The 16607-nt window shown below is 33.2% G+C and overlaps 5 protein-coding genes across 6 annotated transcripts; 1 reads left to right on the top strand and 4 right to left on the bottom strand.

Moving 5' to 3' along the window:
• Positions 1-1193: 1193 nt before the first annotated feature.
• LOC132705422 (acid phosphatase type 7-like) lies at positions 1194-3646 on the top strand. The gene is made up of 7 exons (XM_060676003.1): positions 1194-1953; positions 2005-2213; positions 2358-2455; positions 2506-2706; positions 2756-2975; positions 3035-3229; positions 3285-3646. Exons 1-7 carry the CDS (start codon positions 1650-1652, stop codon positions 3363-3365), a joined length of 1308 nt encoding a protein of 435 aa, XP_060531986.1. The 5' UTR covers positions 1194-1649; the 3' UTR covers positions 3366-3646.
• Positions 3647-3893: 247 nt separating this feature from the next.
• On the bottom strand, positions 3894-4964 carry LOC132705103 (beta-1,3-galactosyltransferase 5-like). Its single transcript, XM_060675536.1, has one exon. It carries the CDS (start codon positions 4962-4964, stop codon positions 3894-3896), a length of 1071 nt encoding a protein of 356 aa, XP_060531519.1.
• Positions 4965-5896: 932 nt separating this feature from the next.
• LOC132704407 (PHD finger protein 21A-like) lies at positions 5897-9240 on the bottom strand. Of its 2 annotated transcripts, XM_060674391.1 has the most exons (8): positions 9039-9240; positions 8846-8878; positions 8720-8785; positions 7754-7890; positions 7436-7700; positions 7035-7353; positions 6327-6506; positions 5897-6277 (listed from the first exon to the last, which is right to left on the bottom strand). In XM_060674391.1, the coding sequence occupies exons 1-8, from the start codon at positions 9123-9125 to the stop codon at positions 6045-6047; spliced, it is 1320 nt and encodes a 439-aa protein (XP_060530374.1). In that variant the 5' UTR covers positions 9126-9240; the 3' UTR covers positions 5897-6044. The 2 variants fall into 2 exon arrangements, with proteins under 2 accessions (XP_060530374.1, XP_060530375.1); XM_060674392.1 differs by lacking the exons at positions 8720-8785; positions 8846-8878; positions 9039-9240 and adding an exon at positions 8144-8388.
• Positions 9241-10385: 1145 nt separating this feature from the next.
• LOC132704403 (ER degradation-enhancing alpha-mannosidase-like protein 2) lies at positions 10386-13322 on the bottom strand. The gene is made up of 8 exons (XM_060674385.1): positions 13043-13322; positions 12848-12958; positions 12610-12795; positions 12303-12546; positions 12078-12247; positions 11467-11627; positions 11095-11351; positions 10386-11042 (listed from the first exon to the last, which is right to left on the bottom strand). The coding sequence occupies exons 1-8, from the start codon at positions 13147-13149 to the stop codon at positions 10395-10397; spliced, it is 1884 nt and encodes a 627-aa protein (XP_060530368.1). The 5' UTR covers positions 13150-13322; the 3' UTR covers positions 10386-10394.
• A 389-nt stretch (positions 13323-13711) lies between these two features.
• On the bottom strand, positions 13712-16350 carry LOC132704406 (gastrula zinc finger protein XlCGF28.1-like). The gene is made up of 5 exons (XM_060674390.1): positions 15413-16350; positions 14691-15351; positions 14566-14611; positions 14267-14469; positions 13712-14208 (listed from the first exon to the last, which is right to left on the bottom strand). The coding sequence occupies exons 1-5, from the start codon at positions 15518-15520 to the stop codon at positions 13859-13861; spliced, it is 1368 nt and encodes a 455-aa protein (XP_060530373.1). The 5' UTR covers positions 15521-16350; the 3' UTR covers positions 13712-13858.
• Between the last annotated feature and the right edge of the window lie 257 nt (positions 16351-16607).

Here is a 16607-nt window from a genome sequence, read left to right as displayed (position 1 = left end):
TTGCTCTTGCCCGGTGCCAAAAAATTTATAGAAATCGGTCGAAATTAGTGTCGTTTAAAGAAAATATTGTTACTTATATTCATTCGTTATCGGAAGTGATAGAGATGTAGTGCGTATAAGTTTGGGAAATAGTGTTCGTCTTACGTGGATGTACACGGATTTGTGATGTGTAATTCCGCGGGGTGTATGTAAATACGGTTTCCGAATGTCCTATTTCACGCTGGTAACCAGGCCGGATGGGATCGAATAACCCATACAAGTTAATTGCTGGAGCCGTTTGAAGAATCGGTCGTCAATTTATGACAATTTATTTAGAAGTTTCCGTTTTTGTATAAGTAAAAAACAAAAACCTGGAGGATGATGGATTGGTCCAGACCCTTCTCTTAAGAAGGCATTCTTTAGGATAACTGAATAATGTGAAAAATTGTGTAAGCTGGCCGAATGACCTTATGCAGTGGTGGCCATTAGAAGTAAAGAAGAAAGAAAGAACCCAACTAACTAAAAAGTAACCAATGACCATTCAATAATAATCATGGCCGTCGGCAGATCGTCAATAATTTTGGATACGGGATTTTTATTGCAGCAAAATATGTCCAGATCTTATTAAATTTTTAGGCAAAAAGGAGTTAAGATAGAAAAGAACTGAATGACCACTAATAGATGCAACAATATTGGCAGCAATGAGGGACTCATATAAAATTTGGCACCTTGAAATAATGTATACAGTACAAGTAAATTGATACATTTATAATTACTATTGGGAGAGACTGCTAGGATCATTTGCCCATTGCCGACTTCCGTTGAGGATTTTCGCTTTTGGTCAGAGACCAACACGTGCAAAGAAGAAATATAATCAATATTTGCTCAGCTAACAAAAAATCAATGACCGATACCAAAAAAACCGCCATACCCCCGCTTCCGCTAATACTACGGACCATCGGGACCCCTACCGGCGTGAACGGTTAACAGCTACGCCGGCAGAACTTAAACACTTAAAAACGAACACCAAACACTGTCGAAACAGAGTCATACGAAAAAAGACCGATACCAAGGTTTTTGGGACGAATATAACGGATTCTGCTAGGAGCGAACGGAGGTTAAACTGCCGCGTGCAATGCTCTTCTTCAATTCGTCTGTATGTTTCCCAAAATGACATAGACGCCATAATGAAAATTTCCCTTTCAGCTGAAATGTTTGTTGTAAAAGTTATCATAACAACAATTATTTCATCACCGGACGTCACTGCCATGCTACCTGCATGTCGGAAATAAATCCCTGGTGGGACTATGGTTTTAGAAAAAGTTTTATGGGCATTGCATTATTATAACCAATACAATCCTGATTTTGGTATTAATGTAATGATGTGACCCAATTATCTTAGTAAATATGGTCAATAGAAGTAAAAGAGGAGAACCATAAAGTTTATAGGTTATGAGTCGAAAAATAAACTCTTAAGCAATTAATTGCTCTTATCTATTATTTTATGAAAATTGTTTTCGACTTTATTATCAATATTATTCCGAACTGACCTAGCTTGACCTAATCCGAATATTACCATGGGTGCTTATTTTCGTTATTTAAAATATTTTTATACAGATTTGAAGACGATTAACAACTCGAGAAAATCTCGGTTTTAATTCGATTTTGCCATGGGTTCGTACAGTACTTTAATTGTTACAACCTTTTTTCTTGTGCAACTGCATTACACATTTAGTCAAGTTCTCTATTTTCAACCGGAACAAATACATATCTCATACGGACGAACTACAAAACAGATTGTAGTAACATGGTCTACTTTTAATAATACGGAGTCAATTGTCGAATATGGCATTGATGGTCTTGTTTTAAAAGTAAATGGTTCTTCCAAAATATTTGTAGATGGTGGATATTCAAAACATACACAGTACATACACAGAGTATTGCTGGATAATTTATCTAGTAATAGCAAATATTGTAAGTTTTGTGTCATTTTTAATGGTTCAATTTAGTTTTCAAGTTTTATAGTATATCATTGTGGAAGTGAGAAAGGTTGGTCAAACACTTTTTGGTTTAAAACACCACCCGAAGATGATCAATGGTCTCCAAATTTGGTAATTTATGGGGATATGGGTAATGAAAACGCCCAATCTTTGGCAAGATTACAGGAAGAGACCCAGAGGGGACTGTATGATGCTGTTTTGCATATTGGAGATTTTGCATATGATATGGATAGTGTAAGTAAAACTGTCTTCAAATTAAATAAATAATTGATGATTGATTTGCTTTCATCATTTAATAAAATTGTATTATTGTAATATTGTTGGAAGGAGAATCATTTTGAAATTTTTTAATTACGTTACTAAAAAAAACCTTTTCAGAATAATGCTGAAGTTGGAGATGAATTTATGAGGCAAATAGAGAGCATAGCGGGATATTTGCCTTATATGACATGTCCGGGAAATCATGAAGAAGCTTAGTATGTATTTAACTTAATATCTACCAGATCGCTCATTTGTGTCTTTTTAGCAATTTTAGTAATTATCGTGAAAGGTTTACTATGCATGAATCACCAGCATCTCTTATGTTTAGTATAGATATAGGCCCTGCACATATTATTTCTATATCAACCGAAGTATATTATTTCTTAAATTACGGAATAAAGCCTCTAGTTTTTCAGTATGAATGGCTTGAAGAAGATTTAATTCGAGCAAATTTACCAGAAAATCGGTACAAGCATAAGAATTTGCATTGGACATGTTGATATTAAAAATTCTAGGAAAAAGCATCCATGGATCATTGTGGTAGGCCATCGTCCAATGTATTGCAGCAATTCAAACACTGATGATTGTACTAATCATGCCACATTTACTAGAATTGGATTACCATTTCTCCGTTGGTTTGGTTTAGAAAAATTGTTTTACAATTATGGTGTCGACTTAGAAATTTGGGCACATGAACATTCTTATGAAAGATTATGGCCTATCTACAATTATACTGTAAGTTATAATAACGTTAGCATTATAGTAATACTATTAATTTATATGTAAAACTATAGGTCTATAATGGCAGTTTTGAACAACCTTATGTTAATCCAAAGGCTCCTATTCATTTTACAACAGGTTCTGCAGGTTGCAAAGAGGGAAGAGAAAACTTTAATGACACAAGACCCATTTGGTCTGCTTTTATAAGCAGAGATTATGGTTATACAAGACTTAAAATTTACAACTCTACACATTTATATTGGGAACAGGTAAGTCAAATTTGCGGCTATTTATGCCAAACAGTTTACCTTATTTTTATTTTAGGTTTCCGACGACAAACTTGGAGAAATTATAGACCACGTTTGGGTTGTAAAATACAAACACGAACCTTATTCAAATTTATAATTTTTAAGGTTAGGGAATAATGACCACATATCTCTGCTAGAAACATTATACATTTTAAGTTCAAGCTTTGGAGATTTACTGCTATTGATTGTAAAAGATTCATGTATGGTAGAAAGTTAAGGGTAAACTTTTACCTATTACATTATAATCGACTATATGTAATTGAAAATGCATTTACTTATGTAAGACTGACACATACTTATGTGTACAACAATTATTTGTACCTTTTTTGTTATTGGCACAATACACATGAAAACAAATTCTGGGTAATAGACATCAATAAAATAATAAACATTATTAACAAAATTTATTGAGCAAACTTATGCAAATCTTATGTTAGATAAGATTTGATTTTTATCTAAGAGCAGTTAGTAAACTGGTTTCTCATAACTTCCGGCTTCAATAATATGTTGTGTATTCTTCATTTCCTCAAGTTATTTTTCAGCAAAGTTAATTGGAGTTAGTGCGTTTAACATTTTCACACCTTATTTTAGACCTCCGTACATACCTTTCATTATTCTAGGTTATTCATTTCAGGTTATATGTTTTTACTTTTGCTTTCCCATTTTCCAAATAAACATGTTTGTTGACAACACAGGTTTTGTTGAAGGACTTTCTTCTCCTTTGGCAATTGCCTTTGCATAGCTTCATCTTCTTGTTAAATGTAAAAATCAAAATTTCATTGCCTCCATTAGGGCCTATAATAAAATCGCAACCTACTTTGTTTTTAACATCTTCCATGCAGCAGTATAGAAATTCAGAATGTGGTGTAAAATATTGACTAATATCAAACCTCTTGATTTTAAGAGTACTAGCAATAATCCCTGTAATGTAAATATCATCTATCCAAAAATATTTAATTGTATATGTGAGAGAGATAATTTTACTAACAGTTTGGGGATTTGTTATATAAAACCACCCAGAAACAAATTTGGGATAGTAATCCATTATATATTCTTGTCTACTTACATACCACTTGTTACCAACTTCTCTTATTGGTTGATAATGATTTAAAACATAACCAGCAATGAACTCCGATTTAGAAACTTCTTTTACAGAATTTAACAACTCTTTCAACCTCTCAATATTGAAAACTATATCATCGTCCATTTTAATCACATATTGTGCATTGGAACAAAACTCATTCACCCATTTTAGCCCCATTACATGCTTGTATGTTAAATTTCTATATGCTTCCAAAAAATTGCCTTGCACTGTATCTTTAAATTTATTGTATTCTTTTGTAACAGAAGTCTGCAATATGTAATTGTTATCTGGAGCTTTTCCAAGCAGAAATATTTTTCTAATATTGAGTCTTACAAAGTCGTCTCCATTTAATGCTTCTCTTATCCAATTACGAGTGTCTATATTGCCACAGTAAGATGTGATGACAATGACAACAACCACATCCCCTGCACATACTGCTTCATTGTTCAATATGTAGGAAAAATCTAAGTTAAATAATCTAGAAGTATTTAACAGGGAAGGGGCGCTGGCTTTCAGCCCTATTGTATCTTTAAGTATTGTAGTGGTAATGTAAAAGACACACATAAAAAAAAACAGGGCTCCAATTGTTCCAGAATACACATTTCTTAACATCTTTTACAATCATAACTCAGATTCGTAAAATGGAAAAATATTTGGATTATAACCGCAGTTGTTCAATTCAATTCAATTATGCGTTTCACAAAAAATGTTGGGCTCGACTGCTAGGATCGACCGCAGTTGTTTATTTCAACATACATATTCTACCTCATTTTCTATCAGAGCGGTCGGAAGAATTTTCTATGAGTATGGAATAGCGAAAATCGTAACTTAACACAAAAGGACTTCTATTATCCATGATCCTCACTTCAGATCAAACGAGTACCAACCAACTACTTTTATAATCTATGATAAGTACTATGACGACTAAGCTTAGCAATGGTGCCTAGTCGCAAGAGCAGGAACAGGAAAAACAAGGACGTAACTGCAAATTTTTAACGAAAGTGCACTTATATTTTCTTAAGAAGCTTATTTATCTGGTTGACAAGACCTATATTTTCCAAGACAATATTCTAAAATATGTTAATTGTTTTATCCTTCTGAAAAAAAAAATCGTTTTGCAGTTACGCCGATGTTTTTGGGAACAGCTACAAAGAGCGGCAAATATAGGATCGGGGGCACCAGCCGAGACAGATGCATAAAGCAAAAGATATACCAAAAGGATTCGTTCAGGCTTAGTTTACCTGATTCGCGTTGATGCGCAAATGAACATGCGAATACTCGAGCATACAGGTATCTGTTGGCTAGATAACCCGCATGTGAGTCATTGTTATTTAATAAATGAGTTACCTGAATCTCAACAAACATCGCACAATTATTCAAAAAGTTTAAACCACACCCTTCACAAATGTTTGACTTCGACCTATTTCAGGTTATTAGCATCATTACTTTTGTGAAAAATTATAGCACCTTTCAATAAATCAGGCTAAAAGAGTTTACAATTATAGGAAAAAAAAAACGTTCAAATTAAAAAAAAAAGTGTAATAATAAAATGGATTAATATCTACAAAACTATTTAAGTTGACCAATACAATACAAACTTAACATTTTTAACAAGTTGCCTTCAGCTGAAGAACCATATAATAAAGTTTCGTCATGGGCTTAACCTTTACTCTAAAGCCCTTCAAATTAATGTTATAAAGAGCCGTTTTCTTCGTTGGGGCTGCAATTTTTTATTTTATCTATGAACTGCAGAATTTGACTGACTTTAGCTTCCGTCGATTGCTGATTCATCAACAGTTTTTCCTGTTCAGACTGCTGATTTCTTAGCGAGATTGTAAGTTGAGAGTGACGGTTTTGCAGTTGGGTCAACTCTGCTGACAAGTGTTGCCGTTTCTCTTCTAATTCCTTTTTGAGATTAAGTTTTTCTGAAATTTTTTTTTATAATAAACGTGTTTGGTAAGAAGACAATCTAACCGGTATACTCTGTTGAAGGTACATAGGATACGCTCATCCCTGAAGGCACATTTAAAGCTCCGATAGTTCGTTTTTCTTTCAAAATACATTTGGGGCATTGTCTAGGCGTTTGAGTGAGAGGTCGGTTGTGACAACTTACGTGAAAACCATTTGAGCATCTTTCACATATTGTCAAAGCACCTGAAATTGAAGTGGTGTTTTTTTATCAGAAAAAAATGCAGACAGAGAGTTACTCATGAAAGTTCTCTAGGAATAACTCTTTAATTTTATCTATGTTCGAATTTTGTAAAACCATGCACACGGCAAGGCAACTAATTTTTTATGTTTCCCTAGGACACAAAAAGTAATTAATCATATACTGATTTTCGCAGAACTAAAACATTCTAATATCAAGTTCCATTCGGATAGTCAATGCACTGAGTACATTACTGTTTCTGTTTTCATATTTTATCCCCTATTAATGTTAATAAATAGTAACAACAATAGAAACAGTATTTGGTATAGTAATTATACTTCAGATTGCTTTAATTTAAAGGAATGTCATTACCTAATAATTCGCCCAACTTACAATTTTAATATAAGCTGATATTCTGAACTATTTATTATTAAATTTATTATATTCGTTTTGTAACTAGCCTCAAATATTAATAAGTTTGAGTAAAGTTCCTTAATAAGGTCCCACAAAATTTGATAAATAGAATAACTTACCAGGTTGTTTGCAAATAATGCACGATTTGGAATCTGGGGAATTGCTACAGGGACTAACTCTCTCGATAATTAACCCGCTAGGTAAGTTTGGAATTGGAAACGAATTTACAGATTTAAGGTCGACATTACTGCCGAATGGTACGGGAGAAGATATGCAACCTCCATTCACACAAAATTTATCGGTACCCTTTTGATCATCATTTGTAGAGGGCAATTTTGAACCAACAGTTGGAGACACTCGCTCTTGCCTTTTTCTGGTCGCCTGTCGGGTGTTTGGGGGTGAAATTGGTTGCGTTAGGAAGGCACTACGTTTACGTTTCTGTAAAACGAAATAGTGGCTTCAGTCATTATTTAGCCACCATCAACTTTCTATCACAGCTGAAACTAAATTGATAACCTACTGTGGTTGGTCCGAAAAAATCCCAACCCTTGTTCCCATACAAAAAGTGTGGATTTGCTGTACTTCGCCTCTTCCTTTCGGCACGTTTATTTTGCATTTCCCGGAAAACCTCATGGGTGGCCAGTGAGAAATAATTAAGAAATTTGGCCTGGCTAATGTCATGGGGTCGAACGGGATTGAGTTGATGCTCAGGCGACGAATGTATAGATTGCTTGCCTTCGGACTCATCAGAAATAGAATTTGCTGATGAGGATCGTGTAACTGTTCTTTAAAAAAAAATCGTTTAATACAAAATTTTTTGACCAGGCATCTTACTTACATGTGTTGCTTTCTAGCTCTGCTCAGTGCACTTGATAGATTGAACCTTCTCTCTTCTAAAGCAGTTTTTGCAATGCTATTTTTTAATGACTTTTGATGAGCATTGTATTCTTCCCTCAATCTCTTTAATAAGCTTTTCTATAGTTAAAAGAACATTTTAACGTCAATTCATATACACAAAATAAGTTTATTCTAATGTTCAATAAAAATTCTAACATTACGCGAGAAAGGGGACGCCTCAGTGCAGAAGTTCACTGTGTGCAGGTTTATTAAAAATATCTATCGTACATAAGTGAATCCTTGATTCCTTTAAACAGAGAGCGTCAAGTTCTGAGTAGAATCAGCAAATTAACTTCAGACTTTTCTGGTAACTCAAAACTAAAATACGTACATAATTAAACATTCCTTTGCTTTTTGTTTAAAAATAAAATATACATAATTATTATTCAAGCGCTTTTACACTGAACTTTTAGGTTAGAATTAAGCATTACAGGGGCATTTTCTTTTAAATAAATGAAGTTTTACAAATTAAATTATAAAAAAAATCTAACAATTTTCGCAAACATGAGTTTAATAATAATTGTCCCTTTACGACAAAACTAAGTCAAAAACGAAGAAACCTATACTTTTTTTTGCAAAACGCATTACCTAAAAATTATTATTTAAAAAATTAAGCGTCTAATGCGTAAGTCTAATGTAATGTCTTAAAAATAAATCCTGAACAAAGCCAAAAATACAGTAACGCAAATATCATCAGCTACATGATGCCATACACATTGTCTTTCTGCCCGACAATGTCCATACTTTAATAACTTTGCGTAAATTATAATTTTTGACAGATAACTCAAATTAAAAGTGCGCTACATGCAAATGGTTTGTTAAAATATATTCATTCAAACGCAATAAAGAAACTTCCCCAGCATTAGTTTACTAAATACCCAAAAAGGGCACTTTACGTTAGACTCACCTGTTCAAATCCGAAGCAGACAATTTGTTCTTCAACACGTTTAATTTCCAATAGCAACTCGTCATTCTAAAAGATTTATAGGAAATAATAGCCATTGCGCATGGAGAAACAAGTCGCATTACTTACATATGGGTCGTCCTTAATCTTTTTCACTTGTATCTAAAAAAATATTAAAAGTCATTTACAAAGTTTACAAAGGGCAGCGAAGTTCTATAATATTGTTTAATGTTTTGTCCTTATTCGATACATACACAGCCACGCGCTGTCGTGAGTTGATCGGAAAGTAGACGTGAGGAAAAAAAATAAGTCGAAAACTTACCTGATGATTTTGAATAGCATTTTGTAACTGATTTTGATTTGATTCGATGTCACTTTTTAACTCTTTGGTAATTTCCAGTCCGTTCATTACTATTTTGAAAACGTTCTCCGAATTATATAAACAAAAATAATAGTTACAAACTTAATATTTTCGTAATCACTTCACAAGATTTACTCGACCGGATACTTTTGACGAAACGACTACAGCCTGAAACGGCGCACGCTGCGAATAACTTTCTCACAAAATTCAATAAATTTATTCTTCGTAAAGCATTTCTTGATAGGATAAATACATGTAGGTTAATCAATCAAAATAAAAGAATGCGTTAGTCACATTATTCGTCGGAAATATTTTGATCCATTTTAATAAATATATAAAGCAAATATATAATAAACTTATTAAACCTTTGCGTTCGGCTCACTTCGGGCCGAACCGACGGTTCGATCTAACCTTGTTCAGACGGTAAAATTTTTCAAAAAAATGTAATTACAATCGAGTTTTCTACTTTAAACCAACGAAAGAGATTTTTTGACGAATGAACTTACAAGTTATTTAGATAATATTGTCGTTATTTGACGTAAATGTATGTATCTCAAAACAGAGGCAGAGTAAACACATAATGTAAGACAGAATTTACCCGTCTCTCAGTTGTATTATAATGGACATAGGTAACGCATTTAATTTTAAACTCATTTAAATTTAAATTTAACCGAGATATGGACGAAACAACGTTACAAAAATTTACCTATAATTAAATTTACCTAGTGGGTATAAAAAATATTGCAGGTTTTCGATTATTGATTTTGTTTTAAAAGTAGTTTTATGCCGTTTCTTTCTAACTTAATATCTAAGCGCTTGAATCTCTCTCTTAATAGCTCCGATAATGTGGCAGTGTGTACCAGATTTTATCTTAACCATTAGTAAATAGCCCTATTTATCCTTTCGAATTCGTTGTTACTTGACTGATATTTTGTTTTGTCACATATTATTATACTTTAGCATAAATTGACTGATATTATAAAAGAAATTTTGTCATTAATAAAAAAAAGTTTTAATATTATTCATCCATGACATCCACATTTATTGATTTTTTCTAAAATCAACAATTAATAAAATCTTTTAGAAAACCTGCAAAATATAATAAATGAAATGAATTCTATAAGAGTTGCCAACTTTTTAAAGCTCTTAGTTTAAGTTTAATACTTGAGACTTAAGTGTCCGTGGAACGTTACAAAAAAAAAGAATAGTTTCTGTCTGAAAAATGCAAAATTAAAAATATATCTTTTTGTTTAATTAACTAGTTCAGGGAAATAAAACACAATATAAAATTTATACTTTAATGCTATGAGAACACAATTACTGGAAAAACTCTCCCATAATACTCAATTTATGGAGGAAATTTTGCGCTGTGCAGCTTAACAATTCATAATTCATCTCCCAACTTGTATTCTTATGAATTTTATCTTGCATTCTGAATTTCTCCAGCATCAGCTGAGGATCAAACATTTCATTGTATGCAATTAACAAGTCCAATCTGTTTGACATATTTTTAGCTGCTCCTTCCATAACTGAGGACGTATTTTCTGAAACTTCAACACTAGTGATTAAGGTAGTTACATTTAATCCAACAGTTTGTTCTGAAGGCTCAGAATAATTCGTTGACTTTCTTGAACTTTCACTTTTCTCTTGAGCTTTACTGATCGGAATGCCTCTAAAAAGGTACTTTTTACTGTCAAGTTCTTTGAAATTGTAAAGATTGTATGATGGGATATTGTGACAACAATGCAAAGCACTAGGATCTATTGGGTGCGCTTCTGTGTTGAAAATATAACCCCCTGCATCTACAACACATTCTCCATTCGGTGTATTGATAAGAGTGCCATGCTGACCCTGATTATGGATAAAGTTGTCTGTATCAAATAACAGATAAAGGTACTTTGTTGTTTCTGAGAGAAAAAAAGACTCCATCCTGTCTTCTTTGCGATGGTCCCTTACATCTTTGATCTAAAATAAATATTTTTGAATACTAAGTTATACTTTCACCTTTTAGACTAACTGTGGCGAATCCACAAGGAGTCTTTGCACTATGTTGAATACTTCTAAGGATATCTTCTCCAGCTTGCAACAAAAATGGATCTCCAGTGGATCTATACAAGTACATGATAGACTCAATGAGTTCGGGCCTGAGAGGATAGCTTTCTTTTCCTGTACCAGCTTCCGTTTGGGTAATGTAATAGAATTCTGGGATGAAGCCATACTGGTGCCATACTTGATGGTAATTGTGAAGTGTACCCATTGCATTTGAAGTATCACCTTCAAAAAATGAAATAATAAGTCATGTAATGATTTTGTTTGGATATATACCCAATTTTCAATTCATTAGTTAAATTTAAATTCCATATATTTAGATAAAAAAAGCGTGGCATACCAATAAGACTCAGTAATCCAGGCCAAAAAGATTCTAGTGATTGAAACACTGGTAATGTTACATGCCCTTTGGTCATTGAGACCCACATGTACCAATCGTCCTTTTTTAGGTATTTGTCAAATGCTTGCCTCGCCTCAAGAAACATTGCCATCAGTTCTGGCCTTAAAAATTAGTCAAAACACTGATTATTGACTTTTCAAGTTTTAATAAGTGAATATGTATTTCTGAAGCAGAACATATATTCATTCGTTTCCTTTTTAAAATTTTTAATAGCAAAAAATTATTTTGGCTTCCTTATTAAATCAAGAAATATGATAAAAACCATACCTATCCTTTCAAAAGAAATATGAAAAACTTAAGTGGGCGATGCCTTCTTAAAAATAAAGGGTAGTTTGTTATATAAACGCAAGATGAAAAGCCAATCCTTGCGCTACAAATATAGCGGAAAAATAATGTTTTTATTTTTTTTTCTGGAACACAAAATTAGATAGAACAAAATATTAAATGTCATAAAGACACTACAAAACAATATCACACCACATATTTTAACTAAAGAATCACTTCCTTAATTTTTTCGCATTTGTGTTAAAACACCCAGTATAGAGACCTACCTTTGCAGTAATATGGACCCTTTAACCAAGTACTCAAAATAGGAATCAACGCCAGACCCAATCCCTGCATCCTGAGCAGTCCAATGTCCCGTGTCAGTATCAATATGATTTCCAAATAACCCAAGAGCTGATCGATGTTCAAAAAGAGAATACAATGCATTCATGGCTACCTATAGAGTATCAATCTATATTCTATAATTAATCAAAAAAATTTTTTGTATTTACTTCCTCATATAATGGATCACCAGTCAATCTGCTCAAAGTGCCAAATTCTACAATGAAAGTGCCTATACCAGCTGTACAAGTAACAGGTGTCTCTCCTTTGGGTACTCCCTTTCGCAAATTTACAGTACCATAAGGCATACCTGTCTTAGTATCAAAGGCAGGTAATAGTCTTTTGGCGACATCTTCTGCAAGTCTTAACAATGGCCCATTGCAAGGCCACCCGGGCTCTAATTTTACACCTGCTCTTTACGACAACATTATATTACAACAAAGTAAAAAGATCCAGTCCTCATCATCATATACCTACTTATATGACAAAAGATGTGCACTGAGAAGTCCACCAATTATTCTAATGTTTGTTTCGAACACAGAAACATTTATATTACTGTCAAAGTCTTGTTTCATTGATAATATGTCGACCACCCTTTGGAATTCAGTATAGTTTCCCATAATTGCCAATGTGTCAAGAGCATCAATTAGTGTAAGGGAATAACTACAAAATAAGAACAATGGGAATTTTAGTAGAAAATCATGGGATTGTTTACCTCCCATAGGTGTCTGTACCATCACAACTAATAGGTCTTAATTCATCATATGGAAACGCATATTTCAGGTAACTATCATAAGCATGATAAAACATTTGTTGAACTTCATTTCTAGTAAAATAAAATTATTTAATACGCCTAATATTTACCGATATTAATGGAGATTAAGAATCAAAATCCGGGTCAGTTGCTTACTTTAATTTATTTAAATCAGATTTTGTGTAAATCCTAACACAAAAACCATTTTGTAGTACAAGTGCAATTAAAAAAACTATTAACCTATTTCTTTTAAAACACGCCATTTTTGGAGCAACATACAAAATCAACTTTTTTGTAAAAACATTTATAGAAAATATAATGTAAGTAGATATTAGGTTAGGGTCAGAGATATTGTTTCTTCTTAGAAAAGAGAACTAGCTTGTCACGGTCACTTTTTATATTTTACAGGTTTGATATGTTGTATCTGCTATTACATCGTTTCCTCATTAACATAAAATTCTATAATCAGGACTATTTTTGTCACTACGTGTTTGAGGGCACGCTAATCCTCAAAAGCTTTAGGTTTATAATTTTTTTGTACCCTCTCGTGCCCTTTGCCTTTGTTTTGAGATAAAATGTTTTTTTTTATTATTATTTGTATCTTTAGAAATAAAACGCGAACCTATATTTACGAGTGTAATAATATAAAAAAAAGTAACTTTCGCAGCCTACGATCGATATAGAAAATTATGTTTTCTATTTGGATAATTTGTGGTTATAAAAATTTTTTTCTTCATTTTTATGGCACTTCATAGATATTTACGAAATTTCCAGTGCTTAAAAGAAATCTTTGTTCTGTTAATTTAACTTGTCTCCTTTATAACTTCATTAAACCAAATTCTTACCATCAAAGGGTGATATTTCTCTTTAATAACATATAAATTGTTAAAATTGTAAAATAATATAAAATAATTTATTACAATCTAGCACAACACTTCCAATTACATTTCAAAAGGATAACTAAATATATACTCAATGCCTTTTCATTACATGGCTTCTAAGGGCCACATCATTTATAAACATTTTGGCACAAGTTGGGCATTTAACTTTTTTCAATTCTATGATGTTGTGTTTTGATTTTCTATGGGCTCTCATCGACACTTTTTGCCGGAAGCCCTCGCCACACACATCGCAAATGTATGGAGCTTCGTTTGTGTGTTGCCTCTCATGAGTTCTTAGAGCAAAGCGACTGGAGAATCCTTTCTTGCAATATTTGCAAATGTGCGGGCGTAACTTTAGATGAGTCATTTTTACATGCTTATTTAAAGTGTACTGAGTAAAAAAGCCTTTTCCACATGTATCACAAGTAAATCCCTTTTCACCTAAATTGGGTTTAATAATTCATGAAATGGAATTTGATGATTAATATATATAATATACCTGTGTGTTCTTTTTTGATGTGGATCTTGTAATTGTATGCCTTAGAAAAAACTCTTCCACACTGTTCACAAGAAAATCTTTTCTTAGAATGTGTATAATACAGGTGACCTCTGAGACTCTCAATGTTTTTTAATTCTACACCACAAAGGTGACAGACAGAGGGACCAGAATTGTGCAACATCACATGTTTACTAATGTTATATCTAAAAACACATGAAAATGTTTTTAAGCACCCATGTCAATGGCAATAATTGAATTTACAACAGCTACTACTCACTTAAGGCCAAAAGGTAACTAACCTAGTAATTTCTGCACTGCAGATTGGACATTTTACTCTTGTATGACCTAAAAAAAAATACCACTGAGATTGTTCATGTTTAAAAAATATTAAGCAAATTAACAGAAAAAATAAATTGTCACTTGCCCTTAACATGAGCAGAGTAAGCACTACGCTTCAAAAAAACTTTATTGCATTCAAGACATTTGAGCTGGTCTTTTATTCCAGCTCCTGTTGCTTTCTGATTTTGTTTGGTTTTCAATAGTTCACCATGAGCAGACCTTAGGTGAACATTATACAAAGGTTTGTATTGGAAGGAAAGCTGGCATATGCTACATTTCCATGTTTTTGAACTCAATACTGTATGTTTTGAGAGGATATGGTCTCTGTAAGAAGTTATATCACCCAAAGTGGCCCCACAATCTTCACATGTCTGTTCTTCATTATAGTGTTCTTTTATGTGGGAATAATACTCATGGTCATCTTCCATACTTACTCCACATATTAAGCAATTGCAAAACGCATTAAACTGACTATTATCGCTTTCAATAATTATAAATTCAGCTGAATCTTCTTCTAACTCTGACTTAATAGATTGTATAATAGGAGCATGGGTTCCTTCAGTAGCCTCATTAGTCTCATTGCCATCATTTAGAACTACATCACTTTCTTTATCCAATATTATTTCGGGAGTCATTTCATGAAGTTTCTTCTCAGATTCAAGAAAGTTTTGTTGAATGTGATGAGCTAATCTTAAATTTAACCAACATTTTACACAGGAATATGTGGAATAGGTATCTAAACAGATCTAAAAGTAGAGTTTTTAGAAAGCAAGTGAAAAGAGAAACAAAATATTTTACTATAATTACTTTAATTCCTGTTAGATTTTCAAGCATTTCTGAACCATTATTATCTAATAAGGAATACAATATTGAGGATGTGGTTAAACATAGTCTACAGAAACGTGATTCGTCCATCTGGAGGTTACTATTTTTACCGCGCCTTCTTTACACCCAAAATAAGATTTCTTTTTGTAAAATTAACATACAACAAAAACAAATAAACATATATTAAAATTAATTGCACACCATAGAATACTACTTCTTCTTTTTTTTCACGTTTCACATCAAAAAGGGTTCGAATGCCACAGGATTTTAAAATTAGTAGAATTCGAAAGAGAAAAAGAAAAAAACCTTAACAGTCTCGGAATTGCTCTTCAACCAATGTTTATGCTTTATAACAAATGGAACAGTTTAGAAAGTCGAAATTTTCAATGAAATTATCATCTTTCCATAGTAAAAAAATAGTCAATATCTATTTCTTTTGTGCTCGACTGCTAGGATCATTCGCCCATTGCCGACTTCCGTCGAGGATTTTCGCTTCTGGTCAATGACCACCATGTAGAAAGAAGAAAAATAACCAATAATTTGCTCAGCTAGCAAAAAACGATTTTGACCGATACCAAAAAAATCGGCTTCCCCCCGCTTCCACCCCGGACCATCCGGGTCCATCCGGCCTCCATACCGGCGTGAACAGGGAAAAACGAGGGGGCCGACGACAATTATAACTTTAAAACATGCACTGAACACTAAAAACACTAAGTCCACACAGTGAAAACTGATATCAAACTTTTGAGGACGAATACAAGGGTTTCTGTCGGGAGCGAACGGAGGTTAAACCGCCGCGTGCAATGCTACCTTCTTGATACTTCTAATGCTTCATTTCAATTTAATATGCGTATCCCAATTTCAGTTGGGCAGGATTGCTATGATCAATCGCCCATTGCCGACTTCCGTCGTGAATTTTCGCTTTTGTTCACCAACACGTAAAAAGAAAAAATATAACAAATACTTACTCAGCTAGCAAAAAAGGATTTTGACCGATACCAAAAAAACCGGCATCCAACCGCTACAACCACGTACCATCCGGGCCATCCGGCCACCATACCAGCGAGAAACAGGAAAAAACGACAGGGCCGACTACGATTATAACTTTAAAACATTCACTGAACACTAAAAACACTAAATCCACATACTGGAAACCAATTTCAGAATTTTTGAGGGC

The sequence above is a fragment of the Cylas formicarius genome, unplaced genomic scaffold (assembly GCF_029955315.1).
Source record: "Cylas formicarius isolate icCylForm1 unplaced genomic scaffold, icCylForm1.1 PGA_scaffold_7__23_contigs__length_41026272, whole genome shotgun sequence".
NCBI classification, from domain to species: Eukaryota; Metazoa; Arthropoda; class Insecta; order Coleoptera; family Brentidae; genus Cylas; species Cylas formicarius.
Note: the sequence above shows the minus strand (reverse complement) of the source record. Positions and strands in the feature narration are given on the sequence as shown.

Excerpts from the sequence above, each read along its gene's own strand:
- LOC132704407 (XM_060674391.1), bottom strand. The coding sequence starts at position 9,125 with ATGAACGGACTGGAAATTACCAAAGAGTTAAAAAGTGACATCGAATCA. Across the intron at positions 7,701-7,753 it reads AGAGCTAGAAAGCAACACAT|AACAGTTACACGATCCTCAT; the intron begins GTAAGTAAGATG and ends TTTTTTTTAAAG. Across the intron at positions 6,507-7,034 it reads CATTATTTGCAAACAACCTG|GTGCTTTGACAATATGTGAA; the intron begins GTAAGTTATTCT and ends CTTCAATTTCAG.
- LOC132704406 (XM_060674390.1), bottom strand. The coding sequence starts at position 15,520 with ATGGACGAATCACGTTTCTGTAGACTATGTTTAACCACATCCTCAATA. Across the intron at positions 14,612-14,690 it reads TTACTCTGCTCATGTTAAGG|GTCATACAAGAGTAAAATGT; the intron begins GCAAGTGACAAT and ends ATTTTTTTTTAG. Across the intron at positions 14,209-14,266 it reads CATCAAAAAAGAACACACAG|GTGAAAAGGGATTTACTTGT; the intron begins GTATATTATATA and ends AACCCAATTTAG.
- LOC132705422 (XM_060676003.1), top strand. The coding sequence starts at position 1,650 with ATGGGTTCGTACAGTACTTTAATTGTTACAACCTTTTTTCTTGTGCAA. Across the intron at positions 1,954-2,004 it reads ATCTAGTAATAGCAAATATT|TATATCATTGTGGAAGTGAG; the intron begins GTAAGTTTTGTG and ends CAAGTTTTATAG. Across the intron at positions 3,230-3,284 it reads CACATTTATATTGGGAACAG|GTTTCCGACGACAAACTTGG; the intron begins GTAAGTCAAATT and ends TTTTTATTTTAG.
- LOC132705103 (XM_060675536.1), bottom strand. The coding sequence starts at position 4,964 with ATGTTAAGAAATGTGTATTCTGGAACAATTGGAGCCCTGTTTTTTTTT.
- LOC132704403 (XM_060674385.1), bottom strand. The coding sequence starts at position 13,149 with ATGGCGTGTTTTAAAAGAAATAGGTTAATAGTTTTTTTAATTGCACTT. Across the intron at positions 12,796-12,847 it reads GGTACAGACACCTATGGGAG|TTATTCCCTTACACTAATTG; the intron begins GTAAACAATCCC and ends CTTATTTTGTAG. Across the intron at positions 11,628-12,077 it reads GGGTCCATATTACTGCAAAG|GCCAGAACTGATGGCAATGT; the intron begins GTAGGTCTCTAT and ends CTAATTTTTAAG.